This window comes from Erpetoichthys calabaricus, chromosome 8 (genome assembly GCF_900747795.2).
Source record: "Erpetoichthys calabaricus chromosome 8, fErpCal1.3, whole genome shotgun sequence".
Classification (NCBI taxonomy): Eukaryota; Metazoa; Chordata; class Cladistia; order Polypteriformes; family Polypteridae; genus Erpetoichthys; species Erpetoichthys calabaricus.
In genome coordinates, this window is record NC_041401.2 from 190,399,531 (window position 1) to 190,420,486 (window position 20,956).

A 20,956-nucleotide genomic window follows, 5' to 3' on the forward strand; every position below is an offset into this window, starting at 1 on the left:
CAGCCCACAACCCTTTAACTTCAGAGGGTCTCCTACAGTTCCTGGCGGTTGATTTTGAATGTGCTCAGGAGGGATGAATTGTTATGCACTTGTGTATTTAATGTAGTGATTTTCTATATTTTTGACATTTCATTCTGTTTTTTGGCCACATTTAAGATTTTGTATTGGGACTTTTGGTTGTAAAGGATTGCTTTGTTGTTTTTGGTAGAAGAATAAACCTTTTATTTTATAATACAAGAACCTTTTTGTGTGTAGCTGGGGGACACGGGATTTCCCCCTCTAGTATTTTTGGAAGTGATTTTGTGAATTACGTGCTTTGGGACTCCTAGTTCAAGATATATAAAGGCAAGCTGGCATTTGTTATCCAAAGAAAAGATAATCTGAAAGTGCTCTGGTGTTGTAGCTCTGGTTATTGTAAGTATCGTGCTCTTCATGTGAATTCTGATTATTATTGGCTTTTGACATTTTTGCTTTGGATTCAGATTCTATTACAGATTGTGCTTTTACGGAACGTTACTTGCTTTGGATTGCCTTTGGCAACTCCTTTTGCTAATAAACCTCCTCTTTTACAAAGATTATTTATGGACTTGTCTCTGCTCCAGCAGGAGTTTTCACTGTTTTGCCTCCTCCTCCTGGTGAGACAAACTTCAAGCCTTTGAGACTCTTGTTGCTATTATTGAGATTTTAAAAGCCTTCCGAGCACTAGGTTTTCCTAAGGGTGAGATTTATTTTGTGGGCAAATCTGGAGGTCTCACCCCTTCGTTATTTCGTATTCATAACAGTTGCCATATCAGGGGTCCTGAAACCCATGACTCAATATAAAGTGCACAAGGCAAATAAATAAAGAAACAAATAAGTGTTGTATATTCATATGTACAAATGGGTTTTATTGTTGTTTTTGTTAATTATAAATGATTACTTTTATAAAATGTATATTTGTTCTGCTATTCAGTAAAATATACACTGTGTCTTTAAAAGTCAGCAGGTTCCTTGTGTTTTGTGGGTGGAGCCTCAAGAGGGAGGGCTGTCGTGACCTCACCGCTGTTGGGTCCTCCCTTGGCCTTCATAAAAGGTCACAGCGATTGACTAGGCAGGTGGATAATTTTGTGGTTTTGGAGTTTCTTGTAAGAATTATTGATGTTTTTGTTGATTTTCCATCTTTCTGGTTATTTTTGCTATTGATTTAAGGATTAAGACTTTGGATTACATATTTGGCCTTGTTTTCTCTAGTTTGTCTCTGGGTGAGATGTGTTTTGCCTCATTTTTGCTGTTTTGAGATTTTTCTGTAATAAATTAACGGTCAGCCCGTCTCTTGTAGGGTATTTTGCCATATTTTTGGGACTTTTTTTATTTTGAACTTCAACCTAGTTTTCTTCATTTTGAGGCCTAGTTAGTTAAGCCTAGCCTGCTGCTGGCAGTTGAAGAAAGTTGGACTATTATGGGCTTCTTCTCAGTTGGCCTGTGACGGTTAAATGATGCATTTTCACCAAGTTATAACAATAATAATATACAACAATAAACTAAATATTCATTAAGACAATATAAAGTGAACAATTAATATAAACAGTTTTACAATACAGACATATAATACATGCATCTGAAGACAGCCATGAGTGTGTTTAAAAGTAGGTGAGAACACTGACACAGCACTGAGTGTCCCATTTCTAAACCAATCCAACAACCTCATGAAGGTGGCACTCAAAATCGGCCCCGGTGATTTTGAACTGCGAAGATCAGAGGTGCTCTTGTTAATTTGGTTCATCAGACAGCAAGTTTCTGTTTACAATGAACAGTTGTCTTCTAAAAAAAAAAAAAACCTGTCAGACATATAAATGTGTGTCACATGTGCAGAGAGTACATTACACGTTTTAAAAATAAACATTTCCAGATGCAAGGGAGATACCTTCCTGTAGCATCAGATTATACATTGGCATTTGATAGCATTGATAGACGAATGGTAAACGTGAATGACACGTCACAGGTGCAGTATGTGCTCTCTGTGGTTCAACACTCTGACAACAGTGTAGAAGTCAATGTGAGCTTGAAAGAATCGGCAGCTACGTTCCTGAAAATATCAACAAAATATACACTTGAAGTAAACAGTGTGTCACATACCATCAACAAGAATTCCGTTAAGACAGCGGATAACGAAGAGCCACGGGAGGTGCAGATTTCAGTACTTAAAGCACTCTGAATCAACAAATTTGCCTAACACCACCAGTAAAGTACGAATGACGCTACACAGCATCCACCTTCTGACTGCACTTCTAAATGAATAACTAAAGAAATTTAACATGACTGTCTAACTGGAAATGCAAACATGATGTGACAAAAACAGCTGCAGCGTTTTAACGCGTTGTACATCCATAGACTAAAATGTTTACCTAAACTCTTTTTGTTGTTGTTCTGTCATGTAGTGATGCAATAATCAAAATGACAAAAAGACATTGTAGCAGACAGAGGCACTTCTCAAATGTGCAGAGCCAAACAGCTGCGGTGATCTACTTGTGTGTGTGTCTGACAACATTGTCGCTCCTGAATGGATAACAGCAATTTTAGCTTTTGATTTTCTCTCAGAACCAAGTCTTTTGTTCAGTGCCTTTTGCTCTCTCTCTCTCTCTCTCTGAACCCCCGATGGTGGTTTAAAATGTATGGACTGGAGGAACTGGGTGCAGGTGTTTTAGGATTCCCCCGCTATTCACTACACACTTTTTAACGGGTTGTCCCCAGACATGTGTTCTCGTTTGAGAAGTATGTCTAGATGTGCAAGACTAAGAAAAACACGTACAACAGTTTTTAAATATTTACAAAATGATAAAAAAAAGTGAAAGGCTCCTGCTGCTCCGTGACCATGTCTCAGAAAAATCCAGTAAGGAAAATGGATGGAAGGAGCCAAAGATGAGACACCCACCCTCCAAGCTCAAATATTGAAATTTGTCATGAAATATGTAAGTTTTTCCTTTTTTTTATTTATTTATTTATGTCTTGATTTAAAAATTTCAGTGCCACCACATGCAACATGAAATAGAAAGGGTCATTTTCACCCATCATGGAAGTCGCTGTGCTCAAGTGCTGTCACTTTCTCCCTCAAAGGTACATAGGCTTAGTGATTGGTTGAGAAATTCTTTGAAATCTCCACCTAGTGGCTGTAGTTTTGAACAATTTGTAGGGGATACAAGGGCAAGAAACTGTTCCATGAAGTGGCTACTTTAATTGAAGAAGCTCTTATCTCTTCATCGAGAGTCTGCACCTGAAGTGTCTCCTGTAAATGAGGCACTTGATGGCCGAAGATTTATATTCAATGATTCACCAATCAAAATGCAAAACTCAATGGGGCCCACCCTCTCAAGTTTGACAGGTGAAAATGACAGTTTTCCTTCTATTGAGTATTTAATGCTGTACATGGAGTCACTGCAATATATAAATGTAGAAACTGTTCAATAAATACATAAAGATAAAAAGCATACATTGTATGACATATTTAACTATTTATCACCCTGTATCATTTTATTATTTATTTATTTTTTGACACTTCCCAACAAATGCATTTATTTTTGAATGTATTAATTTATTTCATTTTGTATGAAACAGTTTTCAATAAAAATTCATTTGAAAAGACAGCAGCTTGTGCAGATATGACAGAGAAGAGCACAGTTATTAATAATGGATGTCTATGTGCTGGGCACTACATAAAACAGAGAGGAAATAAAATCAAATAAGATAAAGTAGCACATATACTGAATAAAATCCAATAAAATATTCTTTTTTCAGTCCCCGGTGGCTAATTGGAGAGCTAATGATGTGAAGTCTAATAGAAATGTTTATGATTGCAGTTTGCAAGCATTATCTCAGCAATTAGCAGAATATCAACTCATTAAGTACAAAAACTGCAAATAGGCGCAGGAGCCGGCAAATTAACGCCAAATGTCTGTCAACATATCCAATGTTTTATTTTAACGGCTCGGGTTTTGTTTCCTCATTCATGTGGGCATCTCAGAAGTTTTTGTCTTTAGTGAATGAAACATTAAAAGAACAGCAGTAGGTGGCACAGTGTTTAGCATGGTAGCCTCACAGTTTCAGCCGGAGGCCTTGGATCAAATCCCAGTCTGGGCACTATTTGTTTGCACATTATCAACCCCCAAGCAGAGGGCACTCTGGTTCGTCTCTCCAATGTCAAAGACGTCTGTGTTAGGGTAGCTGGCGGCTCTAAAACTTCCAGATTTGGGGTTGTACATGAGCAGGCCTAGGGGTAAACTGTCGATCTTCTTTATTGTGTTTCTGTTGTAAAATGACCACATTAACAGCCCACCCTTCACTTATTTATTTATGTCACATTATATAGTTAGTGTGTATTTTTTATTTCTCTTATTTTATTATTTTCTTTTATCAATTGTGGATGCAAAGCAACCTTATTGTTGATCACTAGTGCGATCCTCTTTCTTTATAGCTTTTTTTAAAATTAATTAACTTTATCTGCTATAGGATTAAGCTGCTGGTACTGGCAATTTTTTGAAAAGCATCAGCCTGTTACTGTAAGCAGCCATTTGTATGGAAGGACAATATAGTGATGATTTGCAATGCTCCATAAAGTCAAAAAAAGCACCCAATGGAAACTTCAATAAGGCCTAGAAATGCAACCAGCCTGGCCCCAGACATGAGAAGCAAACTTCATGGCCTGCACTTGCCAAAATGAAGGCTGAAAATTCAGAGAGAAAGGGTAACAGTAAACCCCTGACAATAAATAAACATAAATAACAAAATCAGTAATTCTTAAATACTGCATGTATTTAAAGCATATATTTCAAGAAAACATCAGACATAGAAGAACATGAAGAAACGGCATGGGTGATTACTGTACATATATAAACATATTTGTAACACAAGTAATGACAGATAACAAGAATTTAAATGGTAACACGTTACACTACTTCAAAACTGTGAAATGTAATTAGATAACAGTAACGCATTACTTAGTACTTAGTACTAAGCCAATATATATATATATTATATATATAAAATAAAAAAAAAAATCTTGGGAAGGAGACAAGACATGCTCTTCTCGGAAGAAAATTTTATGTCCCGCGAGAGACACTTTAACGTCACGCGAGACAAGGCAGTGAAACAACATTTAAAACTAGTTTATGGACATCTAACCTAGCAGTTGTTGGAATGTTTTTAGCAGACACACTTCATGTGCTCCCGGCTCTTAAAACAACGACAAGCAACAAGCACAAGACGCAGCTTGCCAGCAGCAGTAAGCAGATGATCCTACTGCTACTACTTAGCATGCGAAAAACCCAACCCCCCCACCCCCTTCACGACACAAGCGGCAGAGACGCGAAGTGGCAAAAGGACAGCTGATGTACAGGCTTTGAAATGATCGACGCGCAGCGCGACAAGCAGAACACGGAGCTCGCCAGCAGCAGCAGCAAGACAACATGACAAGACAACGGCATCTCCTTAACATGCATTCAGCTGCCCCCCCTTCACAACACGAGCAGCGTTATACGTCCTGCAAGAAAGAGATTTAACCACGCCCGGGGCTGGAAATAAAGTATTGTTTTTACAAAAGTTTTAAAGGAAAAGTGAAAATAATGCATATGTAACAATTCCCATGAAAATAACAATCTCCTTAAATTGTATATCCGGCAAAACAAACCCAGGGGGTGGGCAAGCGAAGTGAGCAGGGGGCAGAGCCCCCTACTGTGTGTATATATATATATATATATATATATATAGATATATATATATATGTAGTGATCATTGGAAGGATCCACAAGTTGAAATGTTTGGGGCACCAACCCAGTCATCCTATTTTAACTGAAATAAAAGATCAAACAAAAATGTGTGCTTAATACCACCAAACAAATGAAAAATTTGTACAGAAAAACTTCTGACTTAGCCAAAGAAAGAAAGAACAGTCAGCTACTGATACAGTGAAGTACTATAAAGGTACATTACACAGGCATGAAGGAGCCCCAGTAGTGTTTGTTGACGTACTTCTGCAGAATAATTCATTAGCTGAACGTCCTTGATCTCAGGGTGTCACAGAGAGGATGTGCAACATCGTTCATGATGTGATATTGAAGGCAGTGGAGAAATCAAAATCAGTCACAGGTTTTGCTCAACCTTGTGGAAGACCTTCGACTCCAACCTTTGACCAATAGAAAAAGTGTCATGGGTCCAAGTTGTTTTTCACAAAAGGGCTCATATAGACAAGGACCAGTTTCTCGCAGGTCTTCATGCTGTGGGGCGTTAAGGGCCACTGGTCTGAAATCAGATGAAGAGCCATATGCCTTCTTTGGAACTGGAACAATGCAGGACACCTGACGAGCTGATTATGCAACACAATAACTTTTTGATTTTTTTCATGCACATTTTAATATTATTTGGTTTTCTTTTTTTCTTCAGTGTTGGACCCAATAGAGAGGCCTGTTGTGCCAGAAAATTTTAAGGACAGTCAAGGTATTTAGACATACATTAACATTTGGCATTTTCCTAAATATGAGGTAATTTTCACAGCTCTCTCTGTATTTTTGGTTGTCTCTATATTTAGAAATGGAGCAAATGCATGTTTTTATAGAGTGAGTGGAGTGGGCTCTGTGTTGCATGAAGGCCTATAGGATGAATCTCACTTATGGTTTACACTCTCAGCCTTTCCTTCATCTTGTTACCAACTAAGCACGGATTGAAAATAGAGAAACATAATAATTATTATTAAACCATTACAGTCATCCTTAGTGGTGGAAATGCGAGCGGCTTCCTTTGTGGCGTGTAATAACAGGTGCAGTGAAGAAGTTTTAATCAGTCCTATTGATAAATACAGCTTAGTGTCATCAGCATTTGAATGAACCTTAATGCGTCTCTTAATGGTAGACAGTGCTATAAACTGGGAGTTGAGATTTTTCAGGTAAGGAAGACAGAAGTTTTGATGTAAGTTAGTTATACCATACTTACTAATTATGGTGCTGGAGATTGGTGGTGTGTTGTGTGTTGATTAGCACATACAAATGAGAATTTCACTGCATTCTGTACATGTCACAATAAACCTGTAAAAATAATTTGTATATAGAGAATTTGTTTTTAAAATCAAAATTTCATCTTCATGAGTTAAACATTCTGATCAGTACCTGTTGAAGCCCATAAGGAGCCCTAGATGGTGTGGTCCCCCTAGGTGCCTGAAGCATGCGCCCCTCGAGTTGCATACACAGACCCTTGTGGTGTCCTTAGCTCACATTCAATATTATTAGACTTTGAGGAGTGGGAAGGTTGGGTACCCTTGGTGTCCAAAGCACATACCCCTTGAGCTTCCAAAATGCCAAAATCGCGCCACTCAGTGTCCATAGCACACCTAGGCAGAGGATCCCGGAGCAAGCGAGTGCCACTTGGTGTCTGCAACGTGCATCTCTTAGCCTCCATGAACAGCTAACCTCGAGTAACGGCACCTATGTCACCTAATCAATTGACCTGCTTCTTTTTTGATATCCCAAAATGCGAAATTGACCACTTCTGACATAGTGTCAGATTAGGATGAAAAGTAACACAATGAGGGAGATAAACGTGCATCAAGTTATGAAGATGACTGTCTTGGTAACCCATCACAGTTTACCAGTGCTGAAAGTGTGAACTTTATCACAGCCTCGTTCAGGCTTAACACTCAAGAAAGCAACCTCACTGAGCCACACTGATTTTAAAATCAGACACTTGCTCCTGTTTGTTGTGGTCCGAATGTTAAGTCCTTAGAATTTGTGTGCTTTAAGAAGGCATTGGTTGTTGGGGCTGGGTGCTGTTTGAAGGGAGGCCCCCACAACTGCCCTTATCTGTGACAGTCTGGGGTTGCTGCACCTGCCATCATGTCCTTAAACCCGGGACTGACAACAGTCATGACTAGGATGAGCCAGGCAACAGCAAGAGTACGGTGCAAAGTGCAAATGTGCTCTTATTGTTCTTCATTCCAGAGTTCAAAACCCCAAGGTGCAAAACAGTGCATTGCTCCTCATCAATAAATTAAATATGTAATGCTTAAAAACCAGTGCTGACATGATGGATGAAAACCAATGATTAAAAAGCAAACGTAAAATCGTCCAGGCACCTATCTCCTCATCTCCCCAAGTCACCTCATTAGGGTCAGCTAATGACCCCTTTTTACAGCTCTCTTCCCATCTGCCTCCACTGGTGACACACGGAGCTGATCCTCCATTTTCCCTTACACTCCCCTTGACATCTACTAAACACCTAGGAGGCTTCACCAACCATTCCTAAAGACTGTTCAGTGGGGACACCGCGTGAAGCACCATTGTCTTTGCTTCTTCTTGGGTCCCCCAATTCCATTGCCCACTCTCCACTGCACTGCCTTGCTCTGCCGATGCTGTCTTTAAGTTTCATTCCTATTCGTCCTCCACTATCCAAAAACCGGAAGAACAGGGATCCTTAAACTCTTTTTCTCGTGGCCCACTCTTGCTCTTCTTAGTGTCTTTGAGACCCAGTACATGACAACTGTCATAAATTCTGCTTGGAGAATCACCAGTGTACCAAACGTTATAGGTGGAGGGTGACCCCCTTCGAGAATTGCCACTGAAGGTCAAACTTCTAATACCTCTTGGAGAATTGCCACCAGCAGTCCAGTCACAACTTTCCACTGGTGAGAGTCATAGTGCTTTTGGACGGTACCCCTTGAAGAATCGCCGGAGAAAGTCATAACACATCGATATTAATTGCCTAAACAACCCGTGGCAAGACACTTTGCTAACCATATCCAACACTTTCAATATAAATATAACAATAACTCACGACACTGCGCAACCCAAAAGACAGCAACCCGCAAGCTATAGTTTAAGAAACTATGGATTACGAGAATGTCAGCGCACTGAAAGGGTGACAATAGATATGATTGTGTTTTGGTTGCCGAGCACACGTGGGCTTCATTCAGTAAGCACATACAAGTCATTAGGGGGACTGTCTCCCCACAGAATCCACAGCGTGCCTCTGTGCCTTTTCCTACAAGCAGTGGTTCCCCTTTAAATTCTCTTCTGCATCAAAAAGGGGAAGGTGGGTTTTTTCCCACCATGGAGTCTACGGTGCATCAAAAAGAAGAAGGATGAAGATATGAGCACAAGGTCTTTCAAAACTACTGTTTACTTCCAGTACTGAAATTACTGAAATGCTGGTCCGCACCGTTTTAAAAATTAGGTTTTCGGTACTTTTCAGTACTGGTACACCGCGCAGACCTGTGCTGGACATGTCCAACTGTTTTCTGCCTGTCTTTAGTAAACTGCTGCCTGGGAACAGAAGGAGTGAGTGTGTGAGTGAGTCAGCTCAGATGTATCTTGCCAGTGTTTCCCCGTTCCTGTGACATACTTTCTTTGCAGCCATGACTACTTCAGTTACAACGGTGACATTAACAGCGCCTTTTTTCTTCTTTTATTCCATCTCTGTCTTCCATCCCTAGACACTTCCTTATCTCAGGTCCTTTCTGATGATATAGGGACCAGCGCCCTGCCGCCCACACCATCTCTCCAATGGCCAAAATCGCAAAAGGCACGCCTGGCCTGGGATCTGCAGCTCGGCAAACCTGCAACGACGCAAGCTAAAGCTGGATTGGGATGCAAAGGGTGAAGGGTGGTTTTAATGAGGACCATTAATTCTCGTAAATCATCCTCATGCTTGATATTCTATTAACCTGTGTGATGTTAATGTATTAGATGAGACCAACTCGCTTTTTTAAATTGATAAAAAATGCAGATTTATGAAGTGAAGAAGGAAATAAATCTCTCCAGGAGAAATTGAAGAAACACTCACATATACAGCATGGATAGTGCTGGCAAGAGTCAACCTTACTATTACTGCGTGTTTCATGGATGCCTCGATCCAGAATAACTTACAAGTTCAAGATACATTGACAGGTGGGCAGCTTAACAGATTTGCTCAGGGTCGCATCATGAATAAGAAGTAGAAGCCCACCAACCCACTCACCAAACCAGCATCTGCAGCCTCACTCAGAAGAAACCTCCAGTCACATATTTATTCCAAGACAGGGTGGCAGCAGAACTGGAGCAAAGCTGGGATGGCAGTCCACAGCAGAGCACACTCATGCACATGCCAACATCAGGGCACTATAGAGTCACTCGCTGACCTAATACTGTATACGATACCATGAATATTTGTCATAGGATTGCAGACAGCTGGAGCCACTCCTGTTAGCTTGGGCGCATGGGTTCAGGACTGGGACCATGGATGGGATGCCCGTCCACCACAGATCACACTTGTGCTCCTGACAACCATGTTCATTGCTATCGAGACTCATATTTGTTTTTAATTCTGCATATTCTCATATGAGGTCATGGAGTGCCAGATCCAATCCCAGCAGCTTCGGGTTCAAGGTAGGAACACAGCACACTCTCTCAAAGAAGAGTTACCAAGAAACCCAACAAGCTTTTCTTTGGGAAGGTGACCACTGCCCACAGAAAAAGCACATGAGCTCTGGAGAGACAGTGACCAGCTTGTGATATGAACCCAAGACTTGGGAGCTGTCAGGCAGCAGACAACCACTGTGCCACTATAACCCCATATTTTTTCAACCCACATATTGTAATAACAGTATCATGGAAGGCCAGTGCCTATTAAAGCAGCATGAGGCTCAGGGGAGGAACCATCTGATGATGGAGGTCCATGAAAGGTCCACACTCACTCAAATAAGCCTGTCTTCAATATTTGGAAGGTATCTGATTCAAAAACCTCCAAGTCCACTAAAACAACTTATTTAGGAATCAAGAGCATTAACCGATGTGCTATGATGTCTCACCATTAGAAGGAACTGAGCTTATTTCAGGATTTTTAGAGGCTACACAATGCCCTGAAAGGATGAATTTGTTTTCCTACTTCTAGTCCTACAAGAATTGGGACCATTGTGGTTTTCCTATATCCTAACCCCCAGTGAATTCCCATATCACACATTGCTCCACTGCAAAGTCTGCTCTGGGATGTGGATTGCGCGGTTTTTCAGTCATAGCTTATCCGACTGCAAGTGAGATAAATAAGCAGATTAATGAATGATCAAAACATAACGGGGCTTAGGCATACATTTCCTCTGTCTCTTTGAAATCATCTTTAATTATGGATGTAATTGCAGCTTGTTCGTGGACCATCAAAATAAAAAAAAAAAAAAGATTGCTCAGAAGAACATAGCAGCAGAGCTGAATCTCAGCTGGAGATGGATTGACGTGAACACCAATATCAAAAAAGATGAAGTGAAAAGTTCTAAAGGAAAATGGGGACGATAATCAACAGGACAACGATTCCCCAGACTGTGTCCATGAAGATTTATGGGCTAGAGTTATTTATTTACAGTATTTTATACTTTTTCTCTCCCTTTTTCTGGGTATTTTAACTTTAAAAGCCTTTGCTCCACTATTGGGCCAATGCATCTTAAATTAGGGTCTAAGCTAACTTGGACAGAGGCTCAAGTGAGTACGGTCGTCCCTCAGTATGGTTCCAGGACCCCTCACAGATACCAAAATTCATGGATACTAAAGTCCTTATATAAAATGGCATAGTATTTGCAAATAATCTTGTGACAGCCCAGGTCAGCTCCATGCCCCCTTCTTGCTTCTGGGAGCCCCTTGAACCTGAACCATCGATAGTTATGTACCGAGATGAGCTGGAAAAATTAGGACATACACTTTCAGCAAGTTGTGAGTGAAAAAAGCGTCAAGTGCTTTTATTAAAATGAAAAAACCAAACAGTGTTCAAATAAACATATAAATAAATGGATTATTTATTTATTGACCCAAAGTCAATAAATAAAAAATCCATAAAATTAAGAGAATGTGGAGGTTAAAAGTCCCAAATAAATAATCCATTAAAATAAGGATAAAAATCATGGCAGGAAACAGTCCTTTAAAGAAACTCATGAGCCATGGTGCATTCTTCTAAAACTGATGACTCCTCTGCTTATCCCGCACGGGATATTAGAGCAGAGGAGACCTTCCAACCAACAGGCACAGCCAAACTTTTTCACAGGTTAAGGTCCCTGCTGCTGTCCCTGGGCTCCCAGCATGGCACTCCTTCAGCTCCCACTGACACTCCTTGGTCTTATGCAGGAGTGAGCATCGGGTCACTCCAGCTACTCCATAAGAATTGCTCAGCCCGAATGGCCCTCCTCAGCCCTGAGCGTTGGTCCTATGCTCTCCACTGGGGCTCTCCTCCTGGCCACCTGCCTCTTCTCCGCTGCACCCCAGCGTCTCTCAGTCCTGCTGCATTCATCCTTCTTTTCTTTTAACCTCTGTCTGTCTCTCTCTGTTTTTCTCTGTGCTTCCCCCTCTGCCATGCAGGCTCCTGTTAAATTCGCTTGCCTACCTGGGCGCATATGTAATGTATTGCTCCCTCTGAGGTAATAATGAGGGCACCTGACTGATGCTCGCATTTGAATGAGTGTACATGATCAACCAGGCACCCCAACCATCCCCGGAGCAGAGCACACTTGCGTACGCTGGAGACTGATTGAAGTATGCACTCCACGGTTTGAGACTTATTTAAAATCTGTCCTACACCATGGACCACTTCTCACAAACCTACACATATCCTCCCATATACTTTAAATAAACTTTAGATTACTTACAATACCTAATACAATGAAAATGCTATGTAAAAAGTCGTTACACTGTACTGTTTAGCGAAAAATGACAAGAAAAAAAAGTTTGTACATGCTCAGTACAGGCGCAAGCATCATAGCCGAACTACAAACAATAGTTCCTTTTGTCAACATTTACAGATTGCTTTTGTTTAATGACCAAAAGAGAAGTACATTTGAATAAAACAAATAATATTTAAAAGACAAGTACATATAGAAAATGTTTTTACAGAAAGAAAGGGTGCACACAACACAGGTAGCAAAACCAGGAGACCTGAGGTTGGAGATGTGCTGGAGAGAGACTGAGGATCAGTGAAATGGCAGGAGGCTACAGCAGGCCATGCATGCACTTCACTTTCTAGGTGTGGATTCAGCTTACTGCTCAGCGCACGGAAAACTCAGATGTTGCTTTTCAAACTTTCGGGAATTGTGTTTTTTTTTCTCCTAATATTTTCAATCCGTAGTTTGGTTGAATCCACAGACACAGAGCCCACAGATGTGGAGGGTCGACTCTACTGTTATGTTACAGCCAGGGGTTGTTCCCTGGCTTATGTTTATTTTCCTTTCTATTGTTATTTTCAATTTACCTTGTTCATATGCTTTTGTTTTTATGTACTTTTTGTTAATCCTGTTGCGTTGATTTTATTATTTATAACACAGGTATTTTGTATTCAAGTGTATTTACATTCATTGGGTTTTGTGGGTGGAAACCCGAGAAGTGGGGCCGCCCTGACATCACTGCTGTTAGGACCACCCTTAGCATTTATATTTATGTGAGGAAAACGGTCTTAGCTGTGGTTCATTAATGGTTGATTCTTGTAAGTGTTGCATTGTCTTCTGGTTTAAGGATTTTGCATTGAGAATACTGATTAGAATGTTATTTCCTGTGGACTGCAATTTTAAGGGAACCCTTGTGCCTGCTGTTTGTTATTTTTGTACTCCTTTTAATCTTCCAAATAAATTCCTGCATTTATGAAGATTCTGTGTTCCTCAGAGGTTTTGTTGGTTCCTATCCCTTGAGGTTTATTTTGATATACAGTGTTTTGGGACATTTGAGATCATTTTTTTAACTTTTAAAGCCAGCTCCCCATTTGGGGCCTGTGCGTCCCAAAGTCAGCCTGTGGAGTTTGGGGTCAGCCTATCTGGGATGAGGCCTCTCTTTAGACAGGCTAGTGAAGGTCATGGCTTAGTTTGTGGGTGTTTCAGAGGCCTCACACCGTTTTCACCATTTTGAGAGCACTTTATCGCAACAGTTACAAGTCTGACTTTCCTTTATGAGGCCTAATAACATTTTGAATTTTGTGAACATTTAGATAGTACAAGAAAATATAATAATAAATTGCTAGAAGGTTCACTGGGCACCCCTTACTCGTCATGACTCCAGAGTCCAGCGGTATTAGCCACATTCAGACATATTTAGACATGTGTGGGCTGAATCCTCTGTGTTTCACAATTAACTGTAGTAATGGACAAATCCAAATGGAATAAATCAGAAAAAACTACAACTTCTGACAAAAAAGTGGCCATTATGATATTATTCATCCATTCTACTTAACCCAAATCGGGGCTGTGAGGACAGAACCTACTAGGAAAGCATAAGGGCAAAACAGGAACCATTTCTGGAAGGGATGACAGTCCACTAAAGCACTCATTGATTCAAATCTGGCCAATTTAGGAATTTAACCTGCATGTCTTTGGAATGTGGGATGTGAGAAAGCCCCACAGAGACACAGACAGAACATGAAGAATCCACACAGAACATGGCCAGGCTGGGATTTGGGCCCGGTGTCTTGGAGCTACCGTATGATGCTCTAACATATCACATCTTATTTCAATCATTGCATCAAGTGTCACTAAATCAGAGGCCTAAAAATAACTTATCAGGACAGCATTTAAAGGGCAGGAGACACAGGAGTGGGAGGCACTTTACGGTTCGGTGGCCATTACACTTCTCAGAAAAAAATGCATACAAATTCAGAACAATTCACAACCCTTAATGAGAGCGTGTAGATTTGAAAATACTGTTTATCAAATACAATAGAGGACCAGTGGGAATGCAAATACAAATTTAATGAGCATCCTACCCTTAAGAAGGACAGGTCTCTGTTGCGGTCAATGTTGGTAATTTCCAGGTTTCCCATGACCACTTCACAATTCTCGTAATTCTTGCGCAGGTTGCGGTACTGCTGCTCCAAGTCAGAAAGTGTGCTCAGCTTGTTCTCCGTCCCGGCACATACTGAAAAAGAAAATATAAGAGAAAGGTCAAAAATCCACAAAAAGTGAAGCAGGAGACCTTTGGGTAGCACTTGGGAAATCAAGTGACTTGTGTTTGCAAAAAGAGTGGGGTTAATTAAACAAAGGCGCTATATACAATATATACATTCACATGCATGCACTTTCAAGGCAGCCTAAGGGTTCTTGTGATGGTGATAACTCACTGCACCCAGGGGTGGTGCTGTTTTGTAAGGCCTTCTCTTTTCCTCCCTCCGTGGACTGGAAGACTGACAGTCATTCCACTGATAATGTCACTTATGTTGCTGGCCCACTTGGACCCACCCATTCCTTCCAGGATCATTTAAAACTTCAGACACTGCCATACTGAACTACGAGATATACTTGCAGATAAGTTCTCCCACAGATAAGTCGGGACTTGATTTTACCGCATAATTTCTGGTATTTTATAATGTCAGTTGTATAAATCAAATGCGGAAAACTCACACTATTGGTCTAAGAGACTATGATATGCTAACACCCACCTGAGAGAGTAACCACGGAGCACACAGCCCTATGTGTGCCTGTGTGACCACACGGTAATACCTGAACTATTCTGAAGTGACGTTTGCACTGTTATTGTGTTTTTTGTATCTATAAACCCTCATACACCTTTATCGTAAGAGCATCCCTAATCTACGATGGAGCATTCGATCAGAAGAAAATATGAAGCTGGTTTTAAATTAAACGTCATTGAAGTAGCGAAAGATATTGGTAACTGCGCTGCTGTAACAAAATTCGATGTGTCTGAGAAACTGGTGTGAGATTGGAGGAGGCAAGAAGATTTAAAAAAAAAAATGTTTAAGTGTCGCATTTTTGAACAGGCATATAGGTCGGTGTCTGATTTTATGATCGATTTTTCGGGTTTCAAAACCCAACTTGTACATGAGTATATACGGTAGTTCCCTTCTGAACTTGTATCTGAGAACATGTCCCCTCAGTGTTGCTGACAACTGTTTTCTTTTGTCCTTACAAACTATCCTGAGTCACTGGGTGGTGTCCATCTGGATATACAGGTGCTGGTCATAAAATTAGAATATCATGACAAAGTTGATTTATTTCAGTAATTCCATTCAAAAAGTGAAACTTGTATATTAGATTCATTCATTACACACAGACTGATGTATTTCAAATATTTATTTCTTTTAATGTTGATGATTATAACTGACAACTAATGAAAGTCCCAAATTCAGTATCTCGGAAAATTAGAATATCAATTAAGACCAATGCAAAAAAAGGATTTTTAGAAATGTTGGCCAACTGAAAGGTATGAACATGAAAAGTATGAGCATGTACAGCACTCAATATTTAGTTGGGGCTCCTCTGGCCTGGATTACTGCAGCAATGCGGCGTGGCATGGAGTCGATCAGTCTGTGGCACTGCTCAGGTGTTATGAGAGCCCATGTTGCTCTGATGGTGGCCTTCAGCTCTTCTGAATTGTTGGGTCTGGCGTATTGCATCTTCCTCTTCACAATACCCCATAGATTTTCTATGGGGTTAAGGTCAGGTGAGTTTGCTAGCCAATCAAGAACAGGGATACCATGGTCCTTAAACCAGGTACTGGTAGCTTTGGCACTGTGTGCAGGTGCCAGGTCCTGTTGGAAAATGAAATCTGCATCTCCATAAAGTTCGTCAGCAGGAGGAAGCATGAAGTGCTCTAAAACTTCCTGGTAGATGGCTGCGTTGACCTTGGACCTCAGAAAACACCATGGACCAACACCAGCAGATGACATGGCACCCCAAACCATCACTGACTGTGGAAACTTTACACTGGACCTCACGCAATGTGGATTCTGTGCCTCTCCTCTCTTCCTCCTGACTCTGGGACCTTGATTTCCAAAGCAAATGCAAAATTTACTTTCATCAGAGAACATAACTTTGGACCACTCAGCAGCAGTCCAGTCCTTTTTGTCTTTAGCCCAGGCGAGACGCTTCTGACGCTGTCTCTTGTTCAAGAGTGGCTTGACACAAGGAATGCGACAGCTGAAACCCATGTCTTGCATACATCTGTGTGTGGTGGTTCTTGAAGCCCTGACTCCAGCTGCAGTCCACTCTTTGTGAATCTCCCCCACATTTTTGAATGGGTTTTGTTTCCCAATCCTCTCCAGGGTGCGGTTATCCCTATTGCTTGTACACTTTTTTCTACCACATCTTGTCCTTCCCTTCACCTCTCTATTAATGTGCTTGGACACAGAGCTCTGTGAACAGCCAGCCTCTTTAGCAATGACCTTTTGTGTCTTGCCCTCCTTGTGCAAGGTGTCAATGGTCGTCTTTTGGACAACTGTCAAGTCAGCAGTCTTCCCCATGATTATGTAGCCTACAGAACTAGACTGAGAGACCTTTTAAAGGCTTTTGCAGGTGTTTTGAGGTAATTAGCTGATTAGAGTGTGGCACCAGGTGTCTTCAATATTGAACCTTTTCACAATATTCTAATTTTCCGAGATACTGAATTTGGGACTTTCATTAGTTGTCAGTTATAATCATCAACATTAAAAGAAATAAACATTTGAAATACATCAGTCTGTGTGTAATGAATGAATCTAATATACAAGTTTCACTTTTTGAATGGAATTACTGAAATAAATCAACTTTGTCATGATATTCTAATTTTATGACCAGCACCTGTATACTATATCCACCACAGACAAAGGACAAGAGTCTGTGAATCTGTGTGTTTGTCCGGTTGCTATGTGTCTGTCATTCCAACAGATGGTGAATCATAAACATTAACACGGCTTTAACAATTTCCATACCAAATGATATGTAACACAGACACATATATATATTGCAATTTTCATTCTAATTGAATGTTGAAATGACAACTGCGATGCATGTTAATACTGCGTGCATTACCAAATACATTCTGATACATGACACACTACAAATGTTAATGATGAGGTCTATGTCAATTACAAACCATCTCAGACTGCTAGCAAAGTTAGTATAATATAGATTAATATAACATAATATAATATAACATAGGGCAGTGCGATGGCACATAACAAGGCCCTCAGGGTTCAAGCTCCCTGTGTGAAGTTTGCATGCTCTCTCTGTGTTTAGAGGTTCGTTGACCTCTGAGGGGTGTGTGTGTGTGTGTGTGTTTTCATTCTGCAATGGACTGGCACCACATCCTGGGATTGTTTCTGCCTTGCTCCTGGCTTCTGGATAAGCAGGTTTAGAAAAAAGGAGACACTAGAGAATGGCAAACATCTATATGGACAACGACCGGGCATTGGATTTGAACTGAGGATGCTGGTTCCTTATCACAAGTCAGCAGTTTGTGTCCCCTTTTGTCCCATAATTGAAACTTTGGAAGACCTCCTATATAACCTGTTATGAACGTAGTACATGACAGCCTAGTTTAAGATGGACAATGTGCTTCAGCACTCTGGGCCCTTTTCAACATATTCAAGACACGTGAAGCGACCCCACTTGCCCGCCTTACAATATATTTTACAATATTCATAATCGTGGCACATAATTGGTTTAACAACGATCACATTCATCCTAAGGGCCTGAAACACGATCCGTTGCTTCACCCAGCAGTTGGGAATTTCAAGTTGGCCATTAATTTAATAACTTGAACATATTGTGCAGTAATTAAAACAAAAAAAGGGTAAAAGGGAAGACTTCAAGAAAAAAATAGCTTGCCAGTCAGTGGCAATGCAGTGCTAAGGCAGACCATCCTGCCCATCTCATCCCCTGCATAAGACAGCTACAGGAATGCCAGGGGTCAGATGGCGCTCAGGGCACAAGAACAGACAAGGCCCTTAGCTCTGGCTCCGGCACCCGACTTGACAAGTAATTAAAACAAACCATTTCCACTCATCAAACACCTCCCCATTCCAGCGGCTTGCCATCTGCTATGTCAGCTGGCATCGCCTGCCGTGGCAGATCTGTCCATTCAGATCAGCCACTGGGGTGTGATGTCTGATAGGCACTCACAGTATTCACCTTGGAGGGAGGGGAATTAAGGAGGTGCTTTAAATGTTGAACCCCCCCCCTCCCACAACACCCCCACTTCACAGCTACACCATTAAACCCATCATGCCAACAAAATCTTGTGGCATTCCAGTTTGCTGTTTTCTTCACAGAATCTTTGCAAGTCTCAACAAGATAGTAAAGAGGAAGTGAAAAAGCAGGTGAATGCGAGGCAGACGCAGCTCTCCTCCATACGTCAGGGTAATGAGTGCAATGAAAGAAGACTGTGACGCTACGTGCTTCTTGAACCCTTTTAAGACGCTAATCCCTGGGGATCTAGTAGTTCATACACTGACCAGAAAACCAGGAATGAGTGAATCATACTGACACATTTTCAGTTTTATTGAGGTAAATTGCACAATAATCAGAAATGTATGTCTATTAATGCAGTCAATCCAGCGATGACACAACAACAACAACAAAAAATGACCACCACAGCTGCTGATCTCGATCCCTGGACCTTGTCAATTAAACTGACAGAAACATCACTGAGCATGTCACATTTAGTGACAAAGCACCTTTTAGTGGCAGCCAATGATGTGCTGTGTGATGGAGCCGGCACTGTACGAGGGGGTTAACGGGTTATGGTGAGCTCAGCCGTCATCTCTGACCATAGCCCTCCCAATGAAGCTCTTCCTACACCTCAAGAGCATCTACCCAATGGAACATCCCTCTCTAAGAAAGACTGGGTTGTGCTTAACCAAGCTAGGTCAAAGATGGGCAAACCAAAGGACAACCTATTTAGATGGGGCCTCACAACAAGCACTGAATGTCCCTGTAGTGAGCCCACACAAGCAATGGACCACATTCTCCATGAATGTTCCCGAGGCCTTACATACACTGATGAAGAGCTGCCCCATAACTTAAGGAGCAAGTCGTGGACTAGTTGGACTGAGTCACAGGGTATGTCAGAGTAGACGAGTACAACGTCACGGGAGCCCACCACCGAATGCCCTCCGACACTCTAGGATTATGTTAAGGATGGCTACGACTGAAAATCAGTGGAAGCAGGCCTTTTTTTTTCCAATGACAGTGCATGCTGGGGCCACAACAACTGGTCTACAATTATCTGAAAAAGATGTAATTCATCGAGAAAACAGTTTAAAAAACTGCAACCTCTATTGCATGCTCTTAGATATACAGTATCAAGTGTGTGTGAACATGGGTTTTCACAAATGAATCTAATTGTTACTCCAATGAGAGCCTCAATACTGATAAGCACTGTCTCTGCATTTCTCTTCATATGACTGGTTGGCCCTTTAATTCGTGGCTCTTATGAGGAGAACAATCAGCCATGGACACTCAAAGGAAAGAATGAATTAGGAAGACAGGTGTTTGACAAAAGCTTGCAAAACTCAATCAAATTAAGCTTTCTGGGACTAAAAAACAACTTCTTTTGTAGAAGGGGAGCTCGTTATTAACTTGCTTGTGATATTCTTTGATTTCAGAAACTGTGTTTGTAATTGTAAACTGTCAAGGACAATATTATGCAGCATGGTATAGCTTGACGACTTGTCAATTTCAAATATTAAATGTTATGTTTCACCAAATAAACATGTGGCGCCAGGACTCTTGGTCTCTATATAATACTAAAAATAATTCTTTACATTTATATATCACTTTCCTCACTACCCAAAGCGCTTTACAAACTCCACGTAGGGAGGACCTGGGACGCGACCCCATGTTCCCCTAACTGTGAGGCAGCAGTGCTACCACTGCGCCTCACACTTGATCCAAACATAACAGATGTGTACTGTCACCTTTTTGTTTACAAAAAAAATCACTAGCTGGAAGAGTCATCAAATGTGACATGCTTTTTAAATTGTAAGTCCATAATCATGAGCCCACACTAGATACACTGACAGGATCCCAATTCTAAGAAGATGAATGTCTTGCACCTCCGAATAATAGATTGTCTCATCTGGGTGACGTCACCTAGCTCTTTTAATGGCGGCGTCAAGAACAAAACCATCAGTAATAGCAAAACAAATAATAGTTAATTTTATGACTGGAGTGACAATAATAAACAGCAAAAACAATCCTCGATTTCAAATATACAGAAAAAATGACGGTTCA

The 20,956-nt window shown here is 40.9% G+C and overlaps 1 protein-coding gene across 1 annotated transcript in view; it reads right to left on the minus strand.

The window, feature by feature from the left end:
• The window catches only part of LOC114656393 (receptor tyrosine-protein kinase erbB-4-like), an 833,421-nt gene that overhangs the window by 447,527 nt on the left and 364,938 nt on the right, over window positions 1-20,956 (minus strand). Inside the window, 1 exon segment of the mRNA XM_051930298.1 lies at window positions 14,713-14,864. Coding sequence (XP_051786258.1) covers window positions 14,713-14,864 — 152 coding nt within the window.